General features: G+C 33.4%; 1 protein-coding gene across 7 annotated transcripts; it reads right to left on the bottom strand.

Moving 5' to 3' along the window:
- Nucleotides 1-474: 474 nt before the first annotated feature.
- LOC126815412 (uncharacterized) lies at nt 475-27,064 on the bottom strand. 7 transcript variants are annotated; one of them, XM_050541031.1, is made up of 16 exons: nt 26,925-27,064; nt 24,139-24,835; nt 23,687-23,839; nt 14,736-14,910; nt 12,071-12,241; nt 11,583-11,730; nt 10,730-10,817; nt 7,705-8,817; nt 6,558-6,647; nt 6,185-6,208; nt 5,297-5,555; nt 4,381-4,541; nt 3,182-3,349; nt 2,500-2,568; nt 2,185-2,282; nt 475-1,016 (listed from the first exon to the last, which is right to left on the bottom strand). In XM_050541031.1, exons 2-16 carry the CDS (start codon nt 24,521-24,523, stop codon nt 873-875), a joined length of 3,246 nt encoding a protein of 1,081 aa, XP_050396988.1. In that variant the 5' UTR covers nt 24,524-24,835; nt 26,925-27,064; the 3' UTR covers nt 475-872. The 7 variants fall into 7 exon arrangements, with proteins under 7 accessions (XP_050396988.1, XP_050396989.1, XP_050396991.1 ...); XM_050541032.1 differs by having other exon boundaries at nt 3,182-3,340; XM_050541034.1 differs by lacking the exon at nt 3,182-3,349.
- Between the last annotated feature and the right edge of the window lie 535 nt (nt 27,065-27,599).

Here is a 27,599-nt window from a genome sequence, read left to right as displayed (position 1 = left end):
GTTGGAGGAAATTACTGCACATGTCTTGTCAAACTTTCAAAGTGTAATATCTTTGCTCGCAATAGAGTAATTAACTTGTCCAGGCCATGATCAACTCTTGATGGCATCAGATTTCTCCGATATTAAATAGATTAGAACAGTTCAGCAATATTTTGATTTAAGCTAAAAATGGAGGAGCGAGATTTAGCTTCAAACAACCAGTACTTGGAGGAAATTACTGCACATGTCTTGTCAAACTTTCAAAGTGTAATATCTTTGCTCGCAATAGAGTAATTTGAATGAAATTTTCAAATTATTCATTTTACATTATCTATTTTCGAACTATTATAGCAAGAATGGCTAGCTGTTTATCAAAATCTTACATAATGTATCTTAAGAAAACGAAAGCAATATATCTTCAGTAGATAATCTCCCGGTTTGGATTCCATCAGGTCCCGAATATTGCAAAATGTTCATTTCATCATAAATTTCAACTTTCACAATATTGTAAGGGATTAAAAATCATTAAAATGACGAGCGGCTATATTAATTTCTGTATCTTATATATTCTAGTCTCAAATATTAAATGCCAAACATTTAGCACCTTCATAAATCAAGATCTAAATATCACATTATTTAAAACTATTTCTTCTACATTTTCGTTAAACATTATAATTACCAATAACACAAATTTAAAAAAAAAACATTATCTTATTAATTTATATAACATAACTGATGGGTGATTTTCTTTCACAAATATTTAATGGGATAAAAAATAATGAAAGAAACAATTAAAATATTAAACATATTGATAACTAAGTAAGTATAAATTTTGTATGAATTCTTTGAGATATTTAAGTATAATGATAAGTAAATAAATGCCTTGATAAAGATTAATATCGTATAATAGGTTTAAGAACTAATTTCATGGCCACACTACGTTTATTATTATAAGATTTCTTTAAAGCAGCTTGAACTTGATTTAACGACTTGAACTTTAAACTTTGATCATCTACAGATAATAGAATCATACCAGGCTGAAAAGGAGAAAACATTTTAAGGTTAACAGAAAATTTTGATAAACTCTTAAATAACTGAAAATACTGTGGAATTAAAAATTCATGTGCTTTTAAATTATCAGATTCCATACTGGGTGTTACAAAATCAGATTATTTCAACTTACTTATCCTATGGAAATATAGCTATATAGGAGATATTTTAAAATTCATAGGCACTGCATGTTTCAATATCTTAGATTTGACCACAATTTGGCACTTGAAACTACGTTAACAGAGAAAAATTGTGTGGTTTTCGATGAAAGTGTTAAAAAGTCTAATATTGCATCATGATTACTGTTTTAAAGTATGTTCGTGTTTGATTTATATTGAATTTATCTCATCTTTTTACAGAATGCATTTATGTTCAAAAATAAAAATGTTGTGCGGAATTCAAAATTCATGAGCTTTTATATTTCTGTCTGAAACTCCGCAGTTTTCTGATGTATTATAGTGTTTTCAGAATGCCACACTGCTCATCTGAAAATGCATGGATTTTCATAATCTTTTGCCAGAGCATTGCATATATGTTTGTTTATTAGATAACAACAGATCTGTTCAGACAGCACCAACATGTCAGGTATATAGGACTCAGACTAGTAATTATTTCCCCTTATCTCATGATGGACGAATGTAGTTCAAGTTATAAAAAGACAATTTTTACCTTAAATTTTTTCTCCCCTCTTCCTGCATTTTTGGGTTGACTTTTTGGTTTAGAATTGGAGAAAAGGGATCAAATTTGCAATTCCATAGCAGTTTTGGGTAATACTGATGATATTACAGCGGAGGGATAGGGGGTGTAAAGTGTCTTTCTGCAGAGCAATCATTGTGTCGGAAGTGAGATTTTCACCCCAGTCAACATCAAAACCCTGTAGTAAAAAATCTAAGCGGTCAACCCCCTACAAAATTATGATGAGGATATTGCCAAATGTGGTCCCCATTATGCCTATAAAGATTGGAACCAACAGAATGTTGAGCAAAAAGCTACAGCCTGTGATGTTACAGCCATTTAACATTGAAGTCAATGGCAAAAATTACTAGTCCGCGACCAAATGAAAGAGTTACACATACAGAGTTATTTCCCTTACAAGCTAAGAATAAAATAATTTTCATTTTTTTTAAGACAGTTCCCAATTTACTATTGACCTACCTGTATATTGGCATCATCTGCTGCAGCCCCTGTAGGTAAAATTCTATCTACTCTAACAGGAGAAGGGTATTCCCCTTCACCACCCGTTAATAATAAACCTTTAAAAAAAAAACACCATTGGTTGTTGTGTGAATAAAATACTAATGTGCTTGAGAGAAGTAATTTTTGATAAATTCAACCCAAAAAATTAAACATTTGTTTATTCAACAATGAATATAAATTATTTGTATTCACATCATAATTATCTAAAGTTATCTTTACCAATTAATTCAAAAGATCATATATTTTCAAAATCTTTCATATCCTTGAACTCACCTAAATGTAATTTTTGTTTCGAAATATAAACAATTATACTATCTTCAGAATTGTCTCTTCTTACCGGATCTGAAGAATAAATTCCAAATTATTTGAATATTCAAGTCATTTTTGAAAGTCTACCTGAAAATTAATAATCACTGACACCTGTTACACTCCTGATGCTGATCATGGGCCCAGAACTGAGATCCTACCATTCAGAATGCTCATCTGCCCCTGGGATTTATATACAATATCCAACATTGGTGTTCAAATTTAGCTTAGTCTAAGACACTGTCATGAAATTGTTGTATGAACATCTTTCTTCATAAGAAAACTGTAATTCACAATACAACTTACACACAACGGACAATATTATGATAATTATATTTATCGAATATACATCTCAATGTAGTAAATTTTATTTAAGAAAAAGATTAGAAAAGTTTGTAAAATCATTCTTGAAAAATGATTATAAAATCAGATATTAGAAAAAAATATAAAAAAGAATAATACTTTTTTTAAAAAATGATTTAAAAAGGTTTAGAAAATAAATATGATAATTTTCATAAGATTTAAAAAAGTGATAAAAAGGTAAAAATGAATTCAGAGGAATAAAAGGAAAAGAAAATGAATAAAAAAGACAAAAAAAAGAAACAAAAATCAGTAAAAAAACCTCCTGAATACATATAGTACCTGTTACCTTGCCTTGTGAAATCATATACTTGTTCTTTTCCACTATCTGAGTCTGAATCCGAGCTTAAATTTTGACTTGACTTCAGCTCATGAATGACTTCCTTCTCATGATCGATGTCTCGTTTATGTTGGTCAACAGTTTTAATATGAAAGTGACCACCATCATCTGTAAGATCTTAAAAAAATTATGTTGTCCACACAAAACTATCTATGACTTATAACCTATACCAAATTAAAGTTAACCAATATGAGAGTTACATACAAAAGCTATCCAAAACTTTCTCATACCTGTAATTTGTACCAACTTCATACAAATCAATTTGTATGTTCCCTACAGAATTTATTCATGTTATTGAGGTTAATTATGTTTTCTAGAATACACCTGGAAGTTAAATTGCAATCGGCAAAGTCAACCCTCCCTTCCTAATAGGAAATGTAGGACGACAGCAAACCAAACCTTAAGACAAACCTGTGGATAAAACACAAAAAAGTCACTAAAATTGCAAGAGAGAGAGAGGGGAATGGAATTTAATGGAGTAGCGATCCTACTCCTTGTCACGTACAAGCGGGGAATCGAAACCACACCCCTTGACTCAATGACAGACTAAATGATCCGAGGCACACACGTTAAACCACTCAGCCACCTAACACCGCAAGCGATGTACAATGTATACATCTTTTCAAGCGAAAAGGTCCTGGGGCATGTTTATAGTTATTTTCTTCATCTGAAATAAAGATCACCATACCAAAACCTTACTGTGCTGATTTCAAGCCCAATATTACAGTAAGTAAGTACTGTTAATTTAAACAGAATAAAGGGGAACAACTGTGTTGGGGTTGGGTAATGGTTTAAAATGGAAGTCTAGTGAAAAAACACACAAGTAATATTAATTCAATATAAAAAAAAGTCCAATCTGATTAAAATACAGATCTAAATTTTCTTTCATTTTACTGCACTTTCGATATTATATAGATCTGATTTAATCCCCCCCACCCCCAACCAAACATAATGCATTTTATTTACAAACAGTTTAAGACCCTACAAAATAAAACAAAATTTGAATTATAAACAACGAAACACAATAGTATCTGTATTTTGATCAGATTGAAACAAAGTTTGACATTTACCGAAGATTTGGGAAAATATATAAAATTGAAATATAAAAAAAAATTGGCTTTAAAAGAATTTTTATGAAAAACCCCTACCTATAACAGTGGTCATTAAGTTTTTCTGTGGTTTAGATATTTGTTTGTGGTTGTGATGAAGTGGCAGGTGTAATTTTGTAGACATTCGTTCATATTCTTGTATCTCATAGATGTTCACTCTTGTATCAAATAATGCAATATGGTAAGGGTAGATAACTCCTCTGAAATATTTATTCCAAAATTTTAATATCTCAGATAATTTATAGCATTTTATATGTCATTCAAATACTTAAACATGCATTTTGCAAGAGCTAAATTTGCCTATCACGGGTCTTTCTTTTGGCCTGAAATGTTATATAAACTATTAATTAGATATTTATTAACATGACAAGACCATCAACTCTCGATGCCATCTGATGGGTTCAATTTTCCAGAGATTTGAATTCGATCTGCAGTTCAACAGCTGTTTATGAATAACCATAAAAATGGATAAACAAGTCTTTGTTTATTATTGTAACAACTGTAACAATGACAATTGAGGCTACAGTGTTATTAAAAAGAGGATTTCTCGGCTTAGAGTGAAGTTATCTATTTGGTAACTATTTTAGCGAGAACTGGCAGCTCTTTATCTAATCTTCCATAATTTTGCTTTAAGCTAAACTAGTTAAAAATGCTGCGCTAGTTAAGTCAGTATAACTTTGTCGTCTGAACACGTTGATCGGCCAAATAAACCAGTGTAAAAACTGACATATATTGGCCAGGCTCCTGTGGCTTTGGACACACACAATAAGTTATTTTCACAGCAAACTGATGGAATTGTGCCCATGTTCTTTCTTTTTACCTGAAAAACAAATCCAGAATTGTGGACTGCTGGATTGACATACAGACAAGTCTGACCACAAAAGGCTCACACATATATTATTAACTACGAATATATTATTTTGGAATGAAAAAATTGTTATCTTTTGGCACTAACCTGATATCTTTAAGCAGTTGTAGTTTTTCCGATGTATCAAGAATCTGAAGTAGGGCTTCTGTTAATCTCTCCAAGTTTTTCTGCTCATGATAATTTTTAACATGTCTGATAACGGCAGCACATTCATCTTCATTAAGCAGATTTCTAGCATGTTCTTCCATCATCATCATATTGTAATTATCCACACAATGATTGTTCACAACCTGAGAACCAAAACTTTGTTCAAACATTCCACGCTTCTTAGATACGCTTCTAGGAGCTGAAACATTACATACATCAGATAAACTACTTTTAAAGCTCAAAACTCTTCAATTTGTCTCTTATGGTCAGTGCTCTCTTGTAGTTTTCACGCCCCAGCTTTAGGGAATAATCTACCATTTAGTTTAAGATGTTGCACATCTCTATATTCTTTTAAAATAAAACAGCTTAAAACACATTGATTTAAACAAGCTTTTAACTGACTGTATATACAACTGTTAACGTGTCCATAATCTTGTTGTTTTTTTTATATGATTACATTGTCATTTTGTAAAGTGCCCCTGAACATGTTATATGAAAGGGCGTACTATAAATATGCTGTAATAATAATAATAATAATAATAAAACATAAAATTATTGAACACAGCTATACACGTAACTCTGGTGGTCTAGGGAGTTCTAATTAGGGCAGTTTCGGGCAGCTCCAGAGCTAAAGCGTTAAATTCAGACTGTTGTTTTCTTTGGGAGTACCGGTATTCTTCCTTTTATGTCATCCAAAATCCAATATACCGTAGTAGAATTTCAGGTATGATAATTTCAGAAAGAACACTTCTCTATACATTAGCTTCACATATACATCTAGAAGTGTTTTTTTCTGTACAGCATTATATCATTAATATTGGCACTTACCATCCTCTATTTCTTTCTTCTTTTCTGAAAAAAAAAAACAAAACAAAAAAAGGTAAAGAATGTATTGTAAAAAATATCCACAAATCAGACTTTTTGATTAAAGATTTAACATTTGTAAGTTAAAATCAATCTACCAGTACTCTTAAAATGCATCTAGAAAGAAGGTTTAATGTTTAAATTTATTCATTCCATTTGAAATGTCAATATGGAGTTATCTCCCTTTAGTGCGCTTTGACACATCAAATTAATTCATATAACAAAGTGCTCTTTAGGAGTGAAGGGATAACAACAGTTTTTAATACTTTAATGAATCTTAATTTTAAATATGTAAAAAAGTTTGTGCATATTAATATTAAATATAAAAAAGACTAACTTTTCCCCTTTTCTGTTCCTTTCAATTTTTTCTTAATGGTCGCCCATGCACCATTGCTATTTTTTCTAGTGCTAGGAGGAGGACTTGAAACTGAAGGGTGGAATAAAAGGAAAAAATATATGGCAGTGAATATAATAATAAAATAGTGCTCTTTGTGATAGTATCGAGTGAAAAATCAGGGGAGAAGGTAGAGAAATGTAATGTAAGATATTTAGGCTAACCAGTTAGCTTCTATTATAGGACCTCTGTGACTGAAAAGTCAGGCTATCAATTTAAAACACATGTTCCCACTAACTCACTACATTGCACAGAGGACACACTATAATCATAAATATCTGGCAAATTATCAGGATCCAAGATGTCCCAATTAAAAATTAAATTTATTTTAGTAACAGTGTTTTCAAAATAACCCAAATTTACAATAACATATATTTTTAAGAGCCCAATTTCTTGTTCCAACAATACAATTTTGGAATATATCGGCAAAATAAACATTTGTGGAAAACTTGTTGAAGAAAACATTCCCATTTCATTTAGATTATACCAAACTAAAATACTGAGAAAATCATCTTAATTCACACTTCTTCAGACAAATCTGGAGACGCACCGATCACCCCTAATGCCTGATTCTTATAAAAACTGACTCTTAAAGATGCATTATGTAAGAGCTAAATCTGCCAAATTAAGCTTCAAATGTTATATAAACTATCATTTAGACATTTATTCACATGATGCATCCATAATCAACTCTCCATTGGATGGCAGAGTTTTAAATGGATAAAAACACGATTCGCCATTTAATGATTTAATTTTAAAATGGCAATTTAAACTAAGACTAAGTCTCGAATAACAAGTATTTCTATAATAACCAATCTATGCCATATTTTGTCAAAACCTCAAACGGTGAAAACTTAGCTCAGAATCAAGTAATTTGAATGAAATTTTCAATATATTCATTTTGCATTATCTTTTTTTGAACTATTATAGTGAGAACGGCCAACTCTTTTTCTAAATCTTACATAACTTATCTTGCATAATAGAATTGTGCACTTAAAAAGGGAATCAATAATAAATTTGGGATAAAAAATTGAAAAGTTTAAAAAGGGGTCAAATAATCAAAAATAATCTAAAATAGTTTTATACTTACTAGCACCATTTAATGTAGGTTCGTCTGCCATTCGACTTATTTCACAAGATCCAAGATTTGATTTTCTGTTCTCCAATAATAAAATTCTATTTTCTACATTAGAGCTTTCAAATTCGTCGTCGTCAGATAAATGAGCATCCTCTATATTCATATGAGGGACTTCTTCTATAGTACTATAAACATTAGACGAATGTTTCGGGTCATCGTTGTCATTCTCACTAAAAACTACCACAGCCTCACTACTGTCCACGTCATAGTCAGTCTCTGGATCCTCAACCCGAGAATGTTCTAGACGCTGAGAACGATTATACATGTGGAAATCGTCATACGCAGAATAAACCCTCGGCTGTGGTTTTTTCACGACTAGTGAGGGAGTACTTTTGGACATTTGCTGTCTGTATGGTTGATGCGCTTCTTCAATTGGTTTCGGATTTTTCTTTTGCACCGCTGCATAAATTGGACTTGCATAGTTTCCAGGTTGATCATGATTCTGGACATACATAATTCCTTTGTTTTTGGAAGACTTTGGTCTACGAAGAACCGGAGCATATTCTTCGGTAGGTTGTGTAATTTGTATATCAGGTTGACTTTGATGAAGTGTCCGATGCTGATCTGGTAAAATGTACGTCCGCACTGTACCATCTTCTGCTATGTTTAACTGTGGAGAACTAAAACTTGTAGACATTTCTTCAAGTTTTAATTTATGTTCTGGGTGATGTCGTGCTCGAAGGGTTGCCTCCCTTGAATAAGATTTCTCATTGTCCTGCTTTGCTTTACGTTCTAAGAAAGTTGTATAATCGTCTTGTCCTGAATCACTCTCTGTGTAATCGGTGTTAAATCCATTCTGAGCATGTCGGCCATTGCTATTCGTAAAAGTTTCTGAACTGCCATTATGTTCTTCATCACCAAAGCCAGAAGATGTCCAAGCATCTTCGTATGGAGCTGAATATGTAATATCATGTTTTCTAGGAAGGAGAACTTCCTTCTGTAAGGATAACCTCCCTTGATGTGTAGAATTTTGAATATAATGGTTTCTCTGAATCTGAGGTGATTCTTGCTGTCTGAGTGAGAAACGACTGTTAATCGGTGTTTCATTGACTGTTAATCTGTTTTCTGAGAAATAAAACATTTAAGCTGTCAAAAAGTTAACACTGATGTCCGTCAGCAGAGTTAATAAATACAAAATTATCAAAGTCAAAGGATTTACCAATAAGACAAATTGTTATGCTGAGAAAAGAGAACAGACAATGTTCAAGAATACTGAGTGAAAATATTTTAAAGATAATTTTTTTTTTTAAGATGCCATGTAGTAACATGAAGTATGATTTACAGTGTAAAAAGTGAATAAACATATAGCGAAATGTGAATAAGGGAAAAAATAAACACTACAAAAGAAATGTGAATACTGTGCTGAAAGTTGTATATAAAGGTGGGTGGAGTCGTCTGTAAAGATAATACATATTCTTACCCCATACAAGGTGTGAAGTGAACATCTAATTGAGGTACAACGTGGTATGTCAATGTGCAATGGGAAACTAATAAAGGTGCAATGTGAAACTAATAAGAGGTGCTTTTGAAACTGATGTGCAAAGCAAAACTAATGGTGGTGCAATGTGAAACCTTGCGATTTGAATTTGTGTAAATACTTTAAGTAGGAGTACTCCCGTAAAAATATGTGATTTATCAAATCATAAATCAGCAACACAGATATTGTTTTTTACAGTTATACAATCAGGGATCAATTTACAAGTAGATATAGCTCAATCAATTTTGGAGACATATATGACCCAATTGAAATATATTAATTCTGCGGTGAGATAATAAGGGATTACACCTACTTCAAAAAGGAAGTTAATAGAATATTATTACACAAACTGATTAAAATACAGATCTATATTTCGTTTCGGTTTTTTATACTTACTATGGCCTACACTACATGAAGATCTGATCACGTCAAAGGTCATACTAGCGGCTTTTGACCCTATGACGTCAGACATTTGATTAACCAACCAGCGTTGATGTTTCTAATGGATTACCCACAGTTCAGTGCAAAACATGCCTAAACCTCGCCTTAACAGATCGTTTCATTGGCTAATCCCTAACACCATCCAAAACATGTCAATGATAACAACTCTTCCAAATCCTAGTGTAGGGTGACCCACCATAAATAAATATCTCCATATATCTCGACAATTACGCCACAATATTTATATATATGCCAAACCTCAAATCAGTTTCACACAATTATAGTCACCAAATAAACGATCATGTTGTACTTAATAAGCTATGACCATTAATCATTTATAAATAATAGACTGAAAACTGGTTCCAAGCGTCGTCCATAACATCCAGACACTTTTGAGTAAAAGATAGGTTACGTGCCCTTGTTTTGAAATTAGTCTCGCTTAACCAGTCTATCGACCATTCTACGTCTGATTGACAGGTCGGGATAATCAAGACTACTTTTTTACGAAACATAACAGAAAGCTAGAACAAGAAATTGAATTTAGAAATAAGCACGTTAGGTAGCTCAACAATCGTTTAAAAGAACCTTGTAAAAGTAAAATGAAACTACTGCTAGTATCATGTTCCTGTCTAACCTGAGGATTCAGAGATATTATTTGTACTAAACCAAAAGATGCCGCTCTTAACGGTACAGTTAATGATAAAGCGATTTAAAAAATGAAACGAACGTAATTTCTAAATCTGCTGTAATAACCAAGAAGCTTAATTTCACTGCTATTCAAAATCGTCAACAATAAATTTTTTACGGCTGTAATAGTTGATAGATTTGTAGAGAATTGCACGTGCCATGGCTATTTATAGTATCATACTGTCAGAAAGTTGGTCTCGGCACGGCGAATGTGCACGCTTCAGTGGTAGTCTCGAACTATCAGCGGTGGACTTTATTTCTGTAAGTACATGGGTCACCCTACCTAGTGTAGTAAAGACAAGTAAAACGAAATTTTGAAATATAAAAAACGAAACGAAATAGGGTCTGTGTTTTAATCAGATTGATTATTACCTGGAGGTGGTCTATCTAGACGACCCATGCTCTCACTCCATGTATATTCCTGATAAACTTCTTTATAAGCAGGATATCTACCTACAGCCTACAATAATACATATAACCATTATTCAAATTCATATACATTCAGAGGCATAGCCGTGAAATATATATAGGGGGGGGTCCGAAAATTGACATTTACAAGAAAGTTGTATAGATATTTAAAGTATTTTGTACATTTTGTGTATTATAAATGGATTTCAAAAAGTAAACATAAGTGTTTGTGTTTTAATTTGTACATTGTTTTATACAGATAGAATCTTAACTAATCCTAATAATTGTTGTAAATAAATAGGAGTTAGGGCCTACTATGTAAATTTTTTGGGGGGTCCAAGTATATTCAGATCTCCCCAGAAAAACAATTGGGGGGGGGGTCGGATCCCCCCCGGACCCCACTATGTGTGACGCCCATGCATACATTCAAACTGTTGGAAATAACAATCTGTCTATATCTTTATCCATTCATAATAGAAAAAAAATACAAACCCAACTTCTGTTATTAAATAACAAAATTTAGTAACTTTTCAAGGATGTTTTCAAGTGTTACAAAACAATGTTATTTTAAAAACAACAAACAAGTAGTATATCCACACATATATTGTGTGTTTTTTTGGGTTTGGCTTTTTTTTTGCTGGGAATCTATAAATCCTTCTTCTAGATGTTATTTAAAGAATTTTGTATCTATATATTTTATATACATTTGAATAACTTGAACCATGATAAATTACAATCATAAGCTTCACTATTATGCTGTATTCATAGAATGGTTCTACCGCATTTTATCAAATAAATAAAAAAAAAATTCCATTACCTTTAAGGTGAGTTTTAATGTTTTGTGAGCTCTCAGAAACTCAACTGCTGATGTGTGATTCACATTCTCAAAAGTTGTTCCATTTACCGCAACAATCTGATCTCCTAAACATATGCCATTTTTCTCTGCTAATCCTCCTTGATCTAACCTGAAAAATGAAATGAAATGAAATAGGGTTTAACGTCCTACTTTTCTCCACCGAATGGGCTAATGAAGACTATGAAATATATGCAATACAAATATGAAATCTATGCAACATATATATCGCACCACTGCAATAACCTCCGCAAACTGTTCTATATCCTTTGGACCAACCCCCAAAATTTATATCTAAAAGTCATAAATATGAGTTGCCAGGCAACAAAACATACTCCCAAAGTTATAACAAGATTTCATTAAGTAATCTCAAATGGTATCTTCTATCTAGTTTTATGATACAGATTAATTATGGAGATTTCAAACTGGCCCAAATTTGATAAATAACTTACCTAGATACATATATTCCTAGATTATATTCGTTCCCACCTCGTATATTCATACCAATAAAATCTGATGATTTCAACACGCGCAACACAACTAGTCTTTCTCGGATTGTTTGATTGTCCATCATCCTTTCATCTGATGGCAGCGGTACCATCTTCTTCTTTCTTACATCAAACCTACAAATAGAAATTGACTTATAGTACCCATATCTTCCTTCAAGAAGAATTAAGTCATCTGTTTGACCCACAAAAGATATATTTTAAAGTATGATATTTCTGATTGAAATTTGCACAATCAGTTAAAAAAAAATTGTTTACAATGTGAAGTGTAATGACTCATATCCTGGCAATTGTGCCTGTGTGACAGCACTGACCCATTCACTTTCTTATAATTAAGGGGGTATGTGACAAAAAGTAGGGTTCTCCAGTTTCCTCCCAGTATAAAGACCCCATGTGCACAAGCAAACTCTGATACCATAAGTTAGTCCCAGAATTTTGGGGAGTGGATGTTAAGTCCCATTCCTTCCTTTTCCTCTCGTTTGTCAATTTATTATTCAAAATGGCAGCCTCTTTAAACTGTGCTTTTCTTCAAGTATCTCCTTATGTATATATTATATTTGGCAACAAATGTGTTTTTCCCAGTAGTTTGAATATATTTGGTGATATTCAGGATCTCAATTGTCAAAGAAGTATGTCTTTAAGAGATCTCCTTCAGATGTCTTAACTTTAAGCAAGCATTAATTCTTTAAACCTTACTTTGAAAACATTCAGAAAGATCTTTTACATTGGCACCTATTCAACTTTTGGAAGAAAACTCAAATAATTGTTCATTCAAATAAACTTTGAGGAATTTGTTTATAAAGAAATTCGAATAGAAGTTATCTCCAATTAAAATACTATAGAAAATAAAATTCATGTTCAATCAACCTGAATAAATTGTGGTAACGGCATCATTATATCATTGCAATAACATCATGATCAAGTAATAAATTTGTAAAACTAATAAACATCGTAAATGAAATAAAAAACTTACAAATCTGAATGTGGTATTCCCATTCTGATTTATAAATCTGTTTAATATCTTCGGGATTGTTTGTCACAAAGACGTTTGTAACATGACCCTTAGTCATAAAGTTCATAGTAATATCATTAATATAGTTTGTAATTTCATAAATTATAGGATAGACGACAAATTATTTATATTGAATATCTTTGTAGAAAGATCATGGTCGAGGTAAAATAGATGTACTACATATAACGGTAAGAATATAATAGGCTATTAATAAATCAAGTGGAAATATATAGATCATAATGTCATACAGTATAAAGTACTCCAGCTTTAATATGTCTAATATAATAATTGGGTGTTTACTATATCATAACAGTTATGTGTATGAACAATTTTTTTTCTCATACTCATTATGCAGGGTATAATATGATGACCAACAATATCTCTTGGGGGCGACAGTGAATGAGGTTAACAATAAGAAGATTTGTGTAAAATACATGCTATATACACATGCTATCTTTCATAATGAATATCAATCCCCAAAATTGTCTGATTCCATTAAGCATCTATATCATAGAGATATGACGAATTGAAAATTTGGCAAGAAGAGGCATCTTCTACAGGCGATATAAACAAGCCAATGCCACGTATCAATGTTGGTTAAAATCTCTTGATGGGCCTCTTCTTAATCCGATTGAATCCAAGTAATCAATGTGAGCACAATTTGATGTGGATTAAGATAAAACAAAATAGATGTACGTCAAATAACAATTTTAGACGCTCTTTTACTTTTCTGATTGTCTTCCAATAATTCAACTTTTGATAAATTAGAATCATTCTGTCAGCTTGATAGTAATTTTAGGAGATACAACTACATGTGTTTGAAAGCAAAATGAAATGAAATGAAATGGGGTTTAATGTCCTACTGTTCCGTTCCGAACTGGGCTAGTGAAGATGGGCATACAGTCATACACCATACAGTGTGCTATGAGGGAAATTTTGCCTGGACAGCAGCACTACAGCCTACTCTTATATTGAATTCCAACTTTTACGTGCACGCCAATGTGTACACAGGACCTCGTTTTTTCGTCCCATCCGAATGACTAGACAACTGTCCTTGTCAGGCCCTCCATCCTGCATCACTGACAAGGGGGTACAATGCCGGAAAATCTGGATGAACTTTCTCGGCCAATGAAGGGATCGAACACCTGACCTCCAGGCTAGCGAACCAGCATCTTACCCACTTAGCCACTGTGACCCCTTTGTTTGAAAGCAATTAAGATTTAGATGTGGAAATTGTTGAACCACTTCTTGAATACTGGTAACAAATCCACCCAGGTTGATTAGGATCTTGATCCAAAGTTTTGTGTAGCAACTCAATGTGAATGGCATCGATTCCTTAATCCACATTAGAAGGCACAATGTTCTTTTGAAGATCAAGATTATGTGACATCTTCTCTCTGCCAAAAGACGGACTAATCTATTTCATCAGCTTTCACAAATTATAATCCTGGCAATGTGAACGCAATTCAACATATTTGCTCCAGCTAATATTAATGGAAATACATCCTTGAATGTGTAAGATCACAACAAATATTTCCCTTAGTTTTAATATGGTACTTCTAGATCAATGTGTTTATAAAATCGAAAAACATTGCTTACCATATTGTGGTTTCTTTAGATTTCTTCCATTCAGGAACCTTTCTCATTCTGTTGACTACAAGTTTAAGTTTATTAGAACCAGTTAAAACTCCTACAGCACCACTTAATGCCACATTCTTTAAATCTATATTATTAACCTCTAATATCTGATCTCCTACCTCTAATCCAGCAACATCTGTGAATAATTATATATAAACAATTCATTAAATAATTCTGATATCACAGTCTATAGAGATGGGTATAATGACTGTGATGTACAATGCAGGGTATGCTTACTATTCTGTACCACCTGATACCACTTTTCATATGGAAGTCTTTTAAATAATGCAATTATTGCAATGCACTATACAGGGTAGACCTATTCTCCCGTCAAAAGGCAACGCCTAGTAACTCACATTTTTCTTATTTTGAGAAATCAAAGGAAACGTAATGAATGAATATTATTAAACCCCAGCTTATCCATTGATTTGACTATTGAGTTACTAGGTTTTTCTGTCGCATACTAGGCAAATGAAGGAAGTTGCTATCTAGTACAACAACAGGAAGCACATACCCTAGTAACTACAAATTTGGTCCTAACTCAATTTTGATAGAAAAGTGAGTTACTAGGTTTTGACTTTTGACGGGAGTATTATTCTCATACCACTTCTTGTTATAGGAGCCATTTAAATACTTAACATCTCCTATTGTACTCCTGTGTTGTGGTCTGAGATTGACCTTGGAGATTTTTCAAATCCAATTAATTGTCACAGTAACAATTGCAGGTCTGATATTGAAATAAAATGAAATGAAAAGGGGTTTAACGTCCTAACTGTTCTCCTCCAACTGGGCTAATTAGGATGGGCATACGCTTATATCGAATTCCAACTAACAAGAGATCTTTTAAGTGCATGGCAGTATGTTCACAGGACCTCGATATTTTGTACCATCAATATGACAAGGGGAAACCATGCCGGAAAATCCTGATGAACTTTCTCAACCAACACAGGGAGCGACTAGTGAACAATCGTCTTCCTCACTTAGCCAGTGCTGACATGGAAAATTTGGCTTAAGAGTTTGGAGAGGACTGAAAACAGAAGTCCATCCATTTACACAATGGCAATTTTTATGGCATGCAGGTACAAAAAACAATGGCAGTTTGGAAGCACTACTGCACTGTCAAACCTCAAACCTGTTCTCCTAAGTACTGTAAATGTGAGCTTAGAAAAAAACTCAACATCATATTACTCTCAAAATGAATGATGCATTTTCTTGACAAAATGTCAAACTCCTTTTCCCATACTCTTGTCTTGAAAAATCTCTGTTCGACACTGTGGGTGAACTCCACAACACAGATACAAAAAAAAAACATAATGCGCAAAGTAAAAATACTATAAATATTATCTACATAACCACAGTATTAACCTTAGTAGGAAATCCTTTGTACAATAATAAAAGTATTAAAATATATTTACATTACATAAGTAATTTTCAGAGCAATATCTTTCTTTTTGAAAAAAGCCCTACCTAATAAATAAGCATTAAATACGTTTGGTCAAATTAATATATCTCAATGTTTACTCTTTAATAAACCTATGAAAATGTTGTTTTTCACGTAATCTTACAATAGATGTGAACTAGATTATCACCTGTTTATTGTCTTGAGAAATACAATCCCTGCAAAAGTTTTTGTAAAGAAAACCAACTGAATAGAATACACAAAGTATGAATTCAATATCAAATATTATACTATTGAGTATCATGTGCTTTATGTTCAGTGTGTATATATTACAACAATATGCAACATGTTCTATAGTAAAACATCCAGACTTACACAAAATAGAACATAGATGTCTTGCACAAATTAAAACATAGATATCTTGCACAAAATAGAACATAGCTGTCTTATTCAAAATAAAAGATAGATATCTTGCACAAAATAGGACATAGATGTCTTACACAAAATAAAACATAGATATCTTGCACAAAATAGAACATGGATGTCTTGCACAAAATAGAACACAGATGTCTTGCACAAAATAGAACATAGATGTCTTACACAAAATAAAACATAAATGTCTTATACAAAATAGAATATCATACAAAGTAGAACATATATGTCTTGTACAAAAAGTAATATACTTGGTAGATGTCTTGCACAAAATTGACATCTTACACAAAATAGAACATGTATGTCTTACACAAAATTTAACATGTATGTCTTACACAAAATAGAACATAAATGTCTTAGATAAAATAAAAACATAAATACCTTACACAAAATAAATGTCTTAAACAAAATAGAAAATAGACTAAAACAACACTATAACTAGTACATCTCTTGACCAGGACATCAATGTAAAAGAGAAATTAAATCCCTTAAAATACAAACATCATGTTTTGTCAACATTGGAATAATAATGTAAAACACACTTATGAATAACACACCCAATTTAGCCAATCTTTTCTTGACAAATTTATCTTCTCCTAGAACTATTATTCAACTATACTATTCAAAAAAAGTAGGGGATATTTGATTTTGGGGGCATAATACTAAAATATGCAAATGACTACGAAAAAAGTCACTATAGAACCTAACAGAAGAAACATTTCCAGTTACATGTGACGCCCAAATGCACCAATAGCTACCGCATGGAATGCAGGTGATGCTTGGGATCATCATGGGGGTCCAACCCAAGATTTGCACGACTCTGACTTTGAATGTTACAGTCATTGTGGCATTGAATTCCAGGGTGGAAACATCAGTTTAATTGTTTAAGTGACCAGAAAACAAATTTTGATATGCGTCGGCTTACCCAAAATGAAAGGTTACGTGCCCTTGGCATGCTACAGATCGGCACAACACAGGCGGTTGTGGCGCGGACGATGAATGTTTCTCAGTCTGTCATAAGCAGGCTATGGTCCAGATACCGTGATACACAATCTGTACAGGACAGACCACGCTCAGGTCGACCAAGGGCGACAACTCAAGCCCAGGATCGATTTATCCGTACCTTGGCCTTGAGAAATCGTGTCATCACAGCAAATCAGATCAGCGCTCGTCTTCAAACAGACACTGGTGTGAGAGTGAGTGGCCAGACGATTCGGAATCGACTGCATATGGGTCACCTTCGCGCCCGACGTCCTCGCGTGATCCCTTGTTTGAGAGATCATCACATTCAGGCAAGACGTCGTTGGTGTAGGGATCGTCAACACTGGGATAATCGACGCTGGAGCAATGTGATGTTTTCAGATGAGTCAAGGTTCACTGTTGATTTTTTGGACAGACGTAGGAGGGTGTGGCGTCGTCGAAACGAGCGCTTCTAAGACGTTAACGTCATCAGACATGATCGATTTGGGGGTGGCTCTGTTATGGTGTGGGGAGGCATCACTGTTGCTGGAAGAACGGCTTTACATGTTGTTGCAGGGCGTGTTACAGGCCAGTACTACCGGGACAACATCTTGGCAGTCCATGTTGTGCCGTTCGCACGACGTCATGGCCGCCGTTTCATCTTCCAGGATGACAACGCAAGATGTCACAGGGCCAGGATCGTTACAGGTTACCTCCAACAACAGAACATCACCACATTACCTTGGCCAGCACTGAGTCCCGACCTCTCCCCCATCAAGCATGTCTGGGACATGCTTGGACAGATGTTGTGTCACCGTCATCAACGTCCTGCCAATGTCCAAGAACTTGCTGCTGCGTTGCAACAGGAATGGGACAATCTGGACCAAAATGACCTTAGACGTCTCGTTAGGAGTATGCCACGTCGGATAAATGCTTGTTTGGCAAACAGAGGAGGATTTACCCGTTACTGACTTGGTTGTGATGCTGTGGTAACTTTGCTGTTTGACCTCGGGTATCATTTTACCCTTATAATGGTCAGTCTGTGCCTTACTTAGTCTAACGATCATTTGGAATAAATCGATGAATGTGAACTTCATTTCATTTTGTCATTTGTTTCTTCGTCAGTTTCATTAGGTGACTTTAATAACACTTAAAAATCAAATATCCCCTACTTTTTTTGAATAGTATATATTAAAAGATCAGCTACACAGTCCTATCTGATGTTGTCGTCTATATTCTTTAAACTACTCGCACACAAACACATTTATAATAACAGCTAATGATTGTATACTTATTTATAAAAAAATGTAAAAGCTTTTGGCAAATACATATATATCATACTAGAAATAGTAAAAAAGTCATATTTAAGCCTCCAAGACCCATGAATGATTAGAATCTTTACTGCACATATTTTAAAATTGTTCGATACTACAGTACTAGAAATATCAAAAAAAAAATCATTAAAGCTTCAATGATCCACGAAAGATTAGAGTTTTCCTTCGATTATTTCAAAATTGTTCAATATACTATTATTCTAAAAAAAAATTATCCTACCAAGGAAAATGTTTTTGGGGTTTTTTTAAAATATGCTACATGTATGATAAAAAAAAATAGTTATTATATAGGCCTACCTTAGGTAATCTAGCTTAAAGGAACTAAATCGCTAATATTTGGACCTAGAAATTGACACAAATGGGTCGCAACGCATATAATAATGTAATATGAATGTATATAAACTGATTTACATGCAATCGTTTCCGTTTTTACGCTAATTTAAAATCAGTTGTTTTCAGCGAAATACGCCAGAAATCTCAATCGAGTGGCAATCTCTAGCGTCTGGTTATTCCAGTCGACACCGATAGTATTTATTGCGCATGCTCTCCAGATAAGAATATAGTGTCACCGTTTGACATGACTTGTGGAATATGTATAGCCTCGCATTCGTGTACCAATGGTAAAATGTTTATTTTGTCTTAAATATTGGATATCAGAAGCCCATCTTTTCCCGGTAAGATTTAAATTGACAAATAATTTGTGTTTTCAATGTCGAAGACTTTGGATGATATTTAGTTAGAGACTTAGCTACTTTAACTTGCAATTAACACAGTAACCATATCTTTTCAAATTCAAACTAAATTAAATAGGATAACAAAAATTTTACTTGGGACAGCTATGTGAAATCCTCAAATGAACAGTTATATCATGAAAGTTCATACATTTAACTGAGAATACAAAAAAAAAATCATGAAAGTTATTTTCCTAGATCTTATCTAAAAAATATATTAGTATAAATTGAACAAACTATACAATATGCATAGAGACTACAGTCTAGACAGATTTAATGCACAGCTTTTTTTGTTTTTTTAAATATATTAAACCGAGGTAATATGAATCTTAACACTCTTTGATCTAGTGACACAAATCTTTACCATAAAAGATGAACAAACTAAATACCTCGTAGCCTGAGAAAATTAACGAAATAAATACCTCAGCAATGATCTGAGAAGGAGCCTGCCTGTATGGTAGGCCCGGCAGTCCCTAGAGAAGGTTGGGGGCCCTTTTTATTAGTTATTAATTTATGTCGTTTTGATGAATTCATAAGCATAATTCATAGAGGTTTGGTACTCAGGATATTCTCCACAAAGCACCATTTACAGTCAGTTTTTTTAACAATTTTCTACTACAATGAGAGAGAGCCTCCCTCAACCCCGGGAGTGTCTGAGGGTCCCTCATATAGCCAGGATCAGGAGCCTATGGCCCCCAGTCCAGAACTACCTCAGGTAGCTTGCTAACACAAGTTGTTTCTATTGAAGTAGTAATATCCATTAAAATTCAATTTTAAAAAAAACCAAACATAAACTCAAGTAATAGAAGTTGTATATATGTTTTTGTCGTATATTCTGTTCTGCATGTACATTAATTCAATTTTACTTGTGCAAATACTGGAGAGGGGTCAATATAGGCCTAGTCTGTTCCTCAATCCAATTTTAAATGAAATAAAATTTGATCCTAAAATGACATTTAGAAGTAAATATTGTTTATAAAAAAAATAAAAATAAAAATTTTAAAGAACACATTTTTTATACCATCAATCTAGATAATTAACGAAATAAATACCTAAGGTAACCTTCTAGAACAAGTTGTATCCAATGAAGTAGTAATATCCTTTCAAATTAAAAGTGTTTTTAACACATTTTTTTATCACAGATCTTCTGACACAAATAAAGACCATATCAAAAGTTAGCCTTATAGCACAAGCTGTATCCAGTGAAGTATCACTGTCCATTCAAATAAAAAATAAAAAACTTTTGGCGTAGAAGAGAACTATGAATGAAAGTAGCATAATCAGAGTGGGATATTAACCTATATACATGCATGTTAATATAACACACCTTTTTTAACCATAAAGAAATGATCTCATGTATAATTACCCTACAGTACAATAACCTGTTCCTTTCAAAACCTTCTCTATTCAACAGACTCAAGGATCATGAATTATGATCTTTTTTCAATCGTGTGTTAACACCATGATAAATATACAGCTCTGACTAACTAAAAAAAATATAGTGACATACGCAAGAACTGTTTAATAGACTGGGCAGATTTTATCAATGGAAGTAGGGTAATGTGAATGTATTTACAAACTATACATGCAGAAATGCATTTTCAAAATTTGATGATGAGAAATGGATAATTTACTGAAATATTACTTTTATTAAAGTTGAGATGTCTAGGGTTCTTTTACAGACATGGCAATGCATACATGGGTGGACCTTGATTTATCATGCCATCTGAATGGCTAGGCACACTTTCCTTGCCAGCCTCAAAGACATCAATGCCAGACTTGAAAATTCCTGAAGGGTCTTCTCAGCCCAGTCCAGAATGCAAACCTGAGATATTTTAGTCGAGAGTCGCGACTACCTGGGACTCAACAACATCGCGCACCGGCCTATGAAAATGGAATTGACAACTGAGAATTACACTTTAAAATAGTACGCAGGTTTTTTTTCTCTTTTTAAAAAAAAGGAGTTTATTTAGAGAATGAGTAGATCCTTACAGTTAATCTTTTGGGTGTAAAATTTCCTAACAATCTTAAGTTAATAAAATATATCTGACATGGATGCAGTGACATATTTACTGTATATCAACACCACAAATGACAAACTAGGCTTGGTTTGGTAATCCTATGGTTAAAATGGATTGAGAAATCCTCATTTTTTTCCCTTGAGAATACATGAGGAAGAGTATCTCATAAAAGATATATTACTGATTGGCTTAGTGTATACTATTTTTTTATATGCATGAATGACTAGAAAAAAACTATTAAGCTGTTATAAGGGTAACTTTATCCTTTATCCTAGACGATGTTGTCTTTATCGCTGACTATTTATTACAAATATCGAAGCCTAATTAAATTGTCGTATTATCAACCCCCGTGTCTTTTTCCATGCTTTTTATCTCAGAAAGTGTTGTACGTCTGACTCTTCATAAAGTTTATCAACATGTACACCAAGTGCTCAATCTCCGCGTGCAACCTTCGACGTCTCGTGTGCAGACACTCCTAATCGTCGGGCTGTCGATTAGGGAAACCCTTACAGTTTTGTCCTGTATGCGCTCCATGAGTGTTTTTCAGGGAATCCAGTATTTTTCTAGTAAGATTGGATATTTCTACTTTCCATATATACCAAAATTGCCATACTTTTATTGGAAATAACCACCCGATAAATACTTTTCTGGGAACCTAGCTTTAAGGTAAATTCCCTTCAATATCAGAGATCCTAATTATGTAACTATTTTAGAACATATATATTCTTTCTCAGAATAATAAATTAACAATAAAATCTATTTATGAATCAGGAAGTCTCCTTTAGTTGATGTACTAAAGTTACCTCCACAGTGAATGATGCTTAAAAATATGAATCACGTCTTCATCATAAAATGTAATATAATCTACTACTGGTAATATTCTTAACACCACTAGTTATTCATATCTTGATTTTTTCTACTATCTTTCAAAAGAAATTTGTCTTGTCACTGTCAGTTACTTTATATGAAGGATGTTTTTCCATGATAAGACCAAAACAAAATTACCTTTGTTTACGTTTATGCGATCGACCTTTATTTTATGGACAGAACTAGAAAATTCAATAAAATCAAATAATTTAGAGCATTTCATATATAAGTTTTAAAATAAATATAGACAGGAATTAAGAAAGGAATTCCAGGAAGCATCACCTGTCTTTGACAAGCAATGTTCTACTGTCAAAACACCTGCAATTTATAAATTTTTGTCAATCTGTATTGTGAAAACCATGTACTTTCATTAATGCATAATTGTAAATCTTGTTTGAGAGATACACTTTAATCCTGCAATTTTGAATGTAACATCAGAACAAGACCATAAAATGAGAGAATGATGTTTCCAATATCGCATAAACGCACCACATATTAATACTATCAAACAAACAAAATTAAATTCTCTCAGAATGTGAATGTAGAAAATCATGATTATATGGTGCGGGTAAGGATGAGGTTCCCACAAGCAACTATTCAGAAGCTAGAGGTGGGCACACATGTTTCTTACGTTTTTACCCCTTATACTTATGTTTCACTGTAAAATAAGGTTGTTTTGGATGTTTTTACCCCTTATACTTATGTTTCATGGTAAAGTGGGGATCATGTGGCTAAGTGGGTAAGACGCTGGCTCGCTAGCCTGGAGGTCGGGTGTTCGATCCCTGCACTGGCCGAGAAAAATTCATCCAGATTTTTCGGCGTGGTTTCCCCTTGTCAGTGATGCAAGACCGAGGGCCTCACAAGCACAGCTGTCTAGTCCTTCGGATGAGACGAAAAACCGAGGTCCCGTGTATATATTGGAATGCCCGTAAAAGATCCCTTGGCAAAATTTTCCCTCATAGCACACTGTATGGCATATGCTTGTCTTCATTAGCCCAGTATAGGAGCAGAACAGTAGGACGTTAAACACGATTTCATTTCATTTCATAGTAAAGTAAGGTTGTTACAATATCTTTTTCAGCTATATTATGTCGCAAGCATATCTAGTTAATTATGTGGTGTAATTTCATTGTATATCAGTATATATTAGTAAGATGAAACAACTTACCTGCTGCTGATAAAGGATCAACCTGACTAATGTAAATCCCTAAACCATATTCCAATCCTCCTCGTATACTAAATCCTAGAGTTTCTGATGATTTATCATTCTTTAACATAATCACTTTCACATTCTGTTGATATGTTGGAGCACTCTTTCTGGCTATAAAATACAATATTTATTTACATATTAAAATACCAGGGATCAACCTATTACTCATGTGCTACACAGGACCTTGTTTTTGTCCCATTCGAACAACTAGGCACTGTTCTTGTCAGGCCCTCCATTCTGCACCACTGACAAGGGGAAACCACACCAGAAAATCCCGAGCAACTTTCTTGGCCAACACTGAGAGCAAACCCGAGACCTCCTGATTAGCGAGTCAGCATATTACTCACTGAGCCACCGCGACTCCTTATTTAATTTCAAATTCACCTGGATCAGATAAGAAACATATTTACCTGCTGAACTTGGATGTAGAAAATTTCCATGATTTGTAGGTGGTGGACTAAGTTTAATATAAGAATCTCTCCTTACTTTCTGATCCGAAGCCATATAATGATCAAACTCAATGCGGTCTGATTCCGGTATCATAGATCGTATGTATGGAAACAACTGTTGTTTTTCATTAGTCGTGAGAATAAAAACCATAGACTGATATAACTCAGAAACATTACGATTCCTCTGATATCTACGAATAAATTTATGCAGCGCTTCTCGTTCCAGTGGAATCAACACCTGCTTCGCAAGATGATTGAAATTTCGAGTTATCTCTCTTTGTTTTAAGTCATGTGATGAAAGTCGCTTAGGTTTATCTGTTCTTCTTTGCATTTTGAATTTCAACATGGATCCTTTTTATTCGATATTCTCAACTGCTGTACTCAAATCCGATTTTCAGTGATTATTCTTGACAGCAGTTGTATCAAAATCCGATTTTAGTGGTTATTGTTGATAGTAGTTATTCCCGAAAGCAGTTGTTCTGAAATGGCTTTTTCAGTGGTTATTATCCAATAGCATTTGTTCTGAAATCACTACTTTACACTTCTTAAATTCTGTTCTGAAATCCTGTTCTAAAACCACTTATATTGTGTACTGAAATCTCGTAAACCCTGTTCTGAAACCTCTTAAATTCTGCTCTGGAATCTCTTACATTCAGTTCTGAAATGAGAAGAAATGAAGATTAATATGTGAATTAATAGATCAAAATTTCTTCAGTTTTTGGCTCAGGATTTCATTTATAAATATGTATAAGTTTCATGTTTTCATCCAAACATTTTCAAAGCACAATGTCACAATAGGCAAACTAAAGCAATGATGAGCCTATTTCCTGATCACCGTGGGAAACAAATGAATAACAACAGGTTAAAGTGAAAGACTTCAAATAACTCAGATCATATTTATCAGAAACAATTATAGAAATGATTGCTTAGATCACACTTTTTAAGTGTTTTAAAAAAAACTATAAAATAAAATTTTTAATCAATAAATATGCATAAATTAAGTAATTGCCACGATTCAAAAATCACATAATCACATAACGTTTTATCAGTTCAGAGAAAAGGAAAGACAGATCATTGGCTGTTCTGATCTAGGTGCCTCTCAGTCACTTTATGTTCTCCTTTGTCATCAGAAATTCAGTTCACTCATTGCTTGCATAAAAATCCAGGATTCAGTTTTTGTCATTTTGATACAATCACAACATAACAATGAAACCTTGTCTTATTAAATTCAATCTCATGTGTCCTCGTAATACTTAAGGTCAAAATATTTCTCCTTTCAATGATATCATAAATATCTGGGATCTATTGTAATATTTGGCATAGTGCTCCAGTGAGATCCACTCATAAGTTTTTAATTCAATTCAAAACTTATTTTTATGTTTAGAAATGTAACAATCATGTTAATTTGGTTTGATATAAGTCAATGAAAGTGGGGTTTTCATACCAATTTTTTAATTCACACTATTGAAAGGTTTGAAAGTATGTCTCAAACAGCTAAAGAGTAGTGTTTGTGACAACTGTCTGTCTATCCTTGTGGGTTTTCTATTTACACTGTGGCTTCCTCCCGCTCCTAAAGACTCCTCATACTTTTAAAATATACCACCTGCCAGTCCCATAATTGAGACACTGATAAAGTTTTTTTAGTTCATTTGAGCAGGTCAAGTTTAATTTAGTTTTATTTTATTGAAAAATTTCATTTCTAAGAAGTCATATACTTGAATGAGAAAAACAGGCCATGTATGATAATATAAAATACCACCAGAGCTTAAATTTAATTTCTTGTTATAAAGTTGTATAAATCAATACTTGGCATGTACATGCTGAGATCAATATATTCTGACATGCTATATTATATACCATATATATATTAACAATACCATCTGGCCTGACAAATAAACTTGTCCACAATTTACATATTTTAAAGCGGCTGAGCCTCATGAAATGAAATGGGATTTAAAGTCCTACTGTTCTGCTCCGACTAATCTTATGAAGACAGTCTTATGTCATACAATGTGCTATGAGGGAAATTTTTCCTGGACAGTGGCACTATAGTCTACTCTTATATCGAATTCCAACTGCCAAGGGTTCTTTTACGTGCACACCAATATGTACACGGGACCTCTGTTTTTCTTCCCATCCGAACAACTGTACCTTGTCCCTTGTCAGACCACCCGTCGTGCTACACTGACATGGGGGAACCATGCCGGAAAATCCTGATGAACTTTCTCGGCTAACGCAGGGATCGAACACGGGACCTCCAGGTTAGCGAGCCAACATCCTACCCACAGACCAAGCGTGGCTCCTCTGATTGTCATGTTTTTTTTTGAAAATATCTAATTCTTCATGGTAACTTATTGAAATAAATCAAGAAAATCTAACTTTTATGACAGAACAATTGAATTAATGAACAACCATAGAATTTTGTTTTCATAATTTCTATGGAACAACAACTATAAATCAGTTCAAAAGAAGATGTCATGAATACTGTTAACTAGACAGACTTTAATTTCTGACAACATTTAGTAAACAAACAACTTATCTTGTTTGTTAAATCAATCAAAAACCTAATCCCTTCTTAAAAGTTCAGGTAGTTCAGAGAATTATCACAGGTGTTTTCAGAAACAGACAAAATTGTACACCTACATCAATCTAAAAACATTCTAAAGCCAACAAAATTGTTAAGTTTGGCAAGAAATACAAAAAAAAACTTATCTCATCCCATGTAAGCTGTAATACAATCACTTTACCTTCATTTGTTTGTCAAATCGCATGATCCCGTGTAAAGTAACGCACATGTATGATACCAGTTTACATATCTTCTAACACATTTATTATGTCAATTCAGGAAAACTGTTGTTATACGGTGTTCAAAAGGTGTGGTTTAAATATTTTCTGACTGTGTAGAATTACATCAATACACTGTTGTAACAAAGAGTGAAATGGGTAGCAATATCAACATTATATTCAATATGCATTCTAGAAGTACCTCTTTAACCTTTCAATCACAAACAAATAATATGACACTTTTAAAGAAGCGCCGAATGCAGGAAGAAACATAGAAATTCTTTTAAGTTTTGACTTACTTTATTTCCAATTGTGTCTTTCTGTGTTGACAGCAAAACATTATGATCAGTTATATGCAAGCATTGGCTTATATTCATCCCACAAAACCATAAAATCCGATGAAATCAAAAATTTAATTTTTGATCCAGATCAAAGGGATTCGACCATTTATACTCAAAAACAAAAACAACAAAAGGACACAGACTGACTTACTAGGCAAATTGATCATTTAATATTATAGAGCTTACCCCATCCCACTCAAAACTTTATTTAAACCTAAGTTCAAGTTGCACCACTCCTTTGACCGTAATGTATCAGCGTCTTTTAAAGCAGCTGATGGTTATTTCCAATAACTAAGT

The sequence above is a fragment of the Patella vulgata genome, chromosome 3, assembly GCF_932274485.2.
Source record: "Patella vulgata chromosome 3, xgPatVulg1.2, whole genome shotgun sequence".
Lineage (NCBI taxonomy): Eukaryota > Metazoa > Mollusca > Gastropoda > Patellidae > Patella > Patella vulgata.
The sequence above is the reverse complement of the archived record's forward strand: the minus strand, read 5'-3'. Positions and strand labels throughout refer to the sequence as shown.

Coding starts and splice junctions, on each gene's coding strand:
- LOC126815412 (XM_050541031.1), bottom strand. CDS start 24,523: ATGTTGAAATTCAAAATGCAAAGAAGAACAGATAAACCTAAGCGACTT. Junction 11,731..12,070: donor CTAGGAATATATGTATCTAG/GTAAGTTATTTA, acceptor TTCATTTTTCAG/GTTAGATCAAGGAGGATTAG. Junction 6,648..7,704: donor ACCTACATTAAATGGTGCTA/GTAAGTATAAAA, acceptor TCCACCCTTCAG/TTTCAAGTCCTCCTCCTAGC.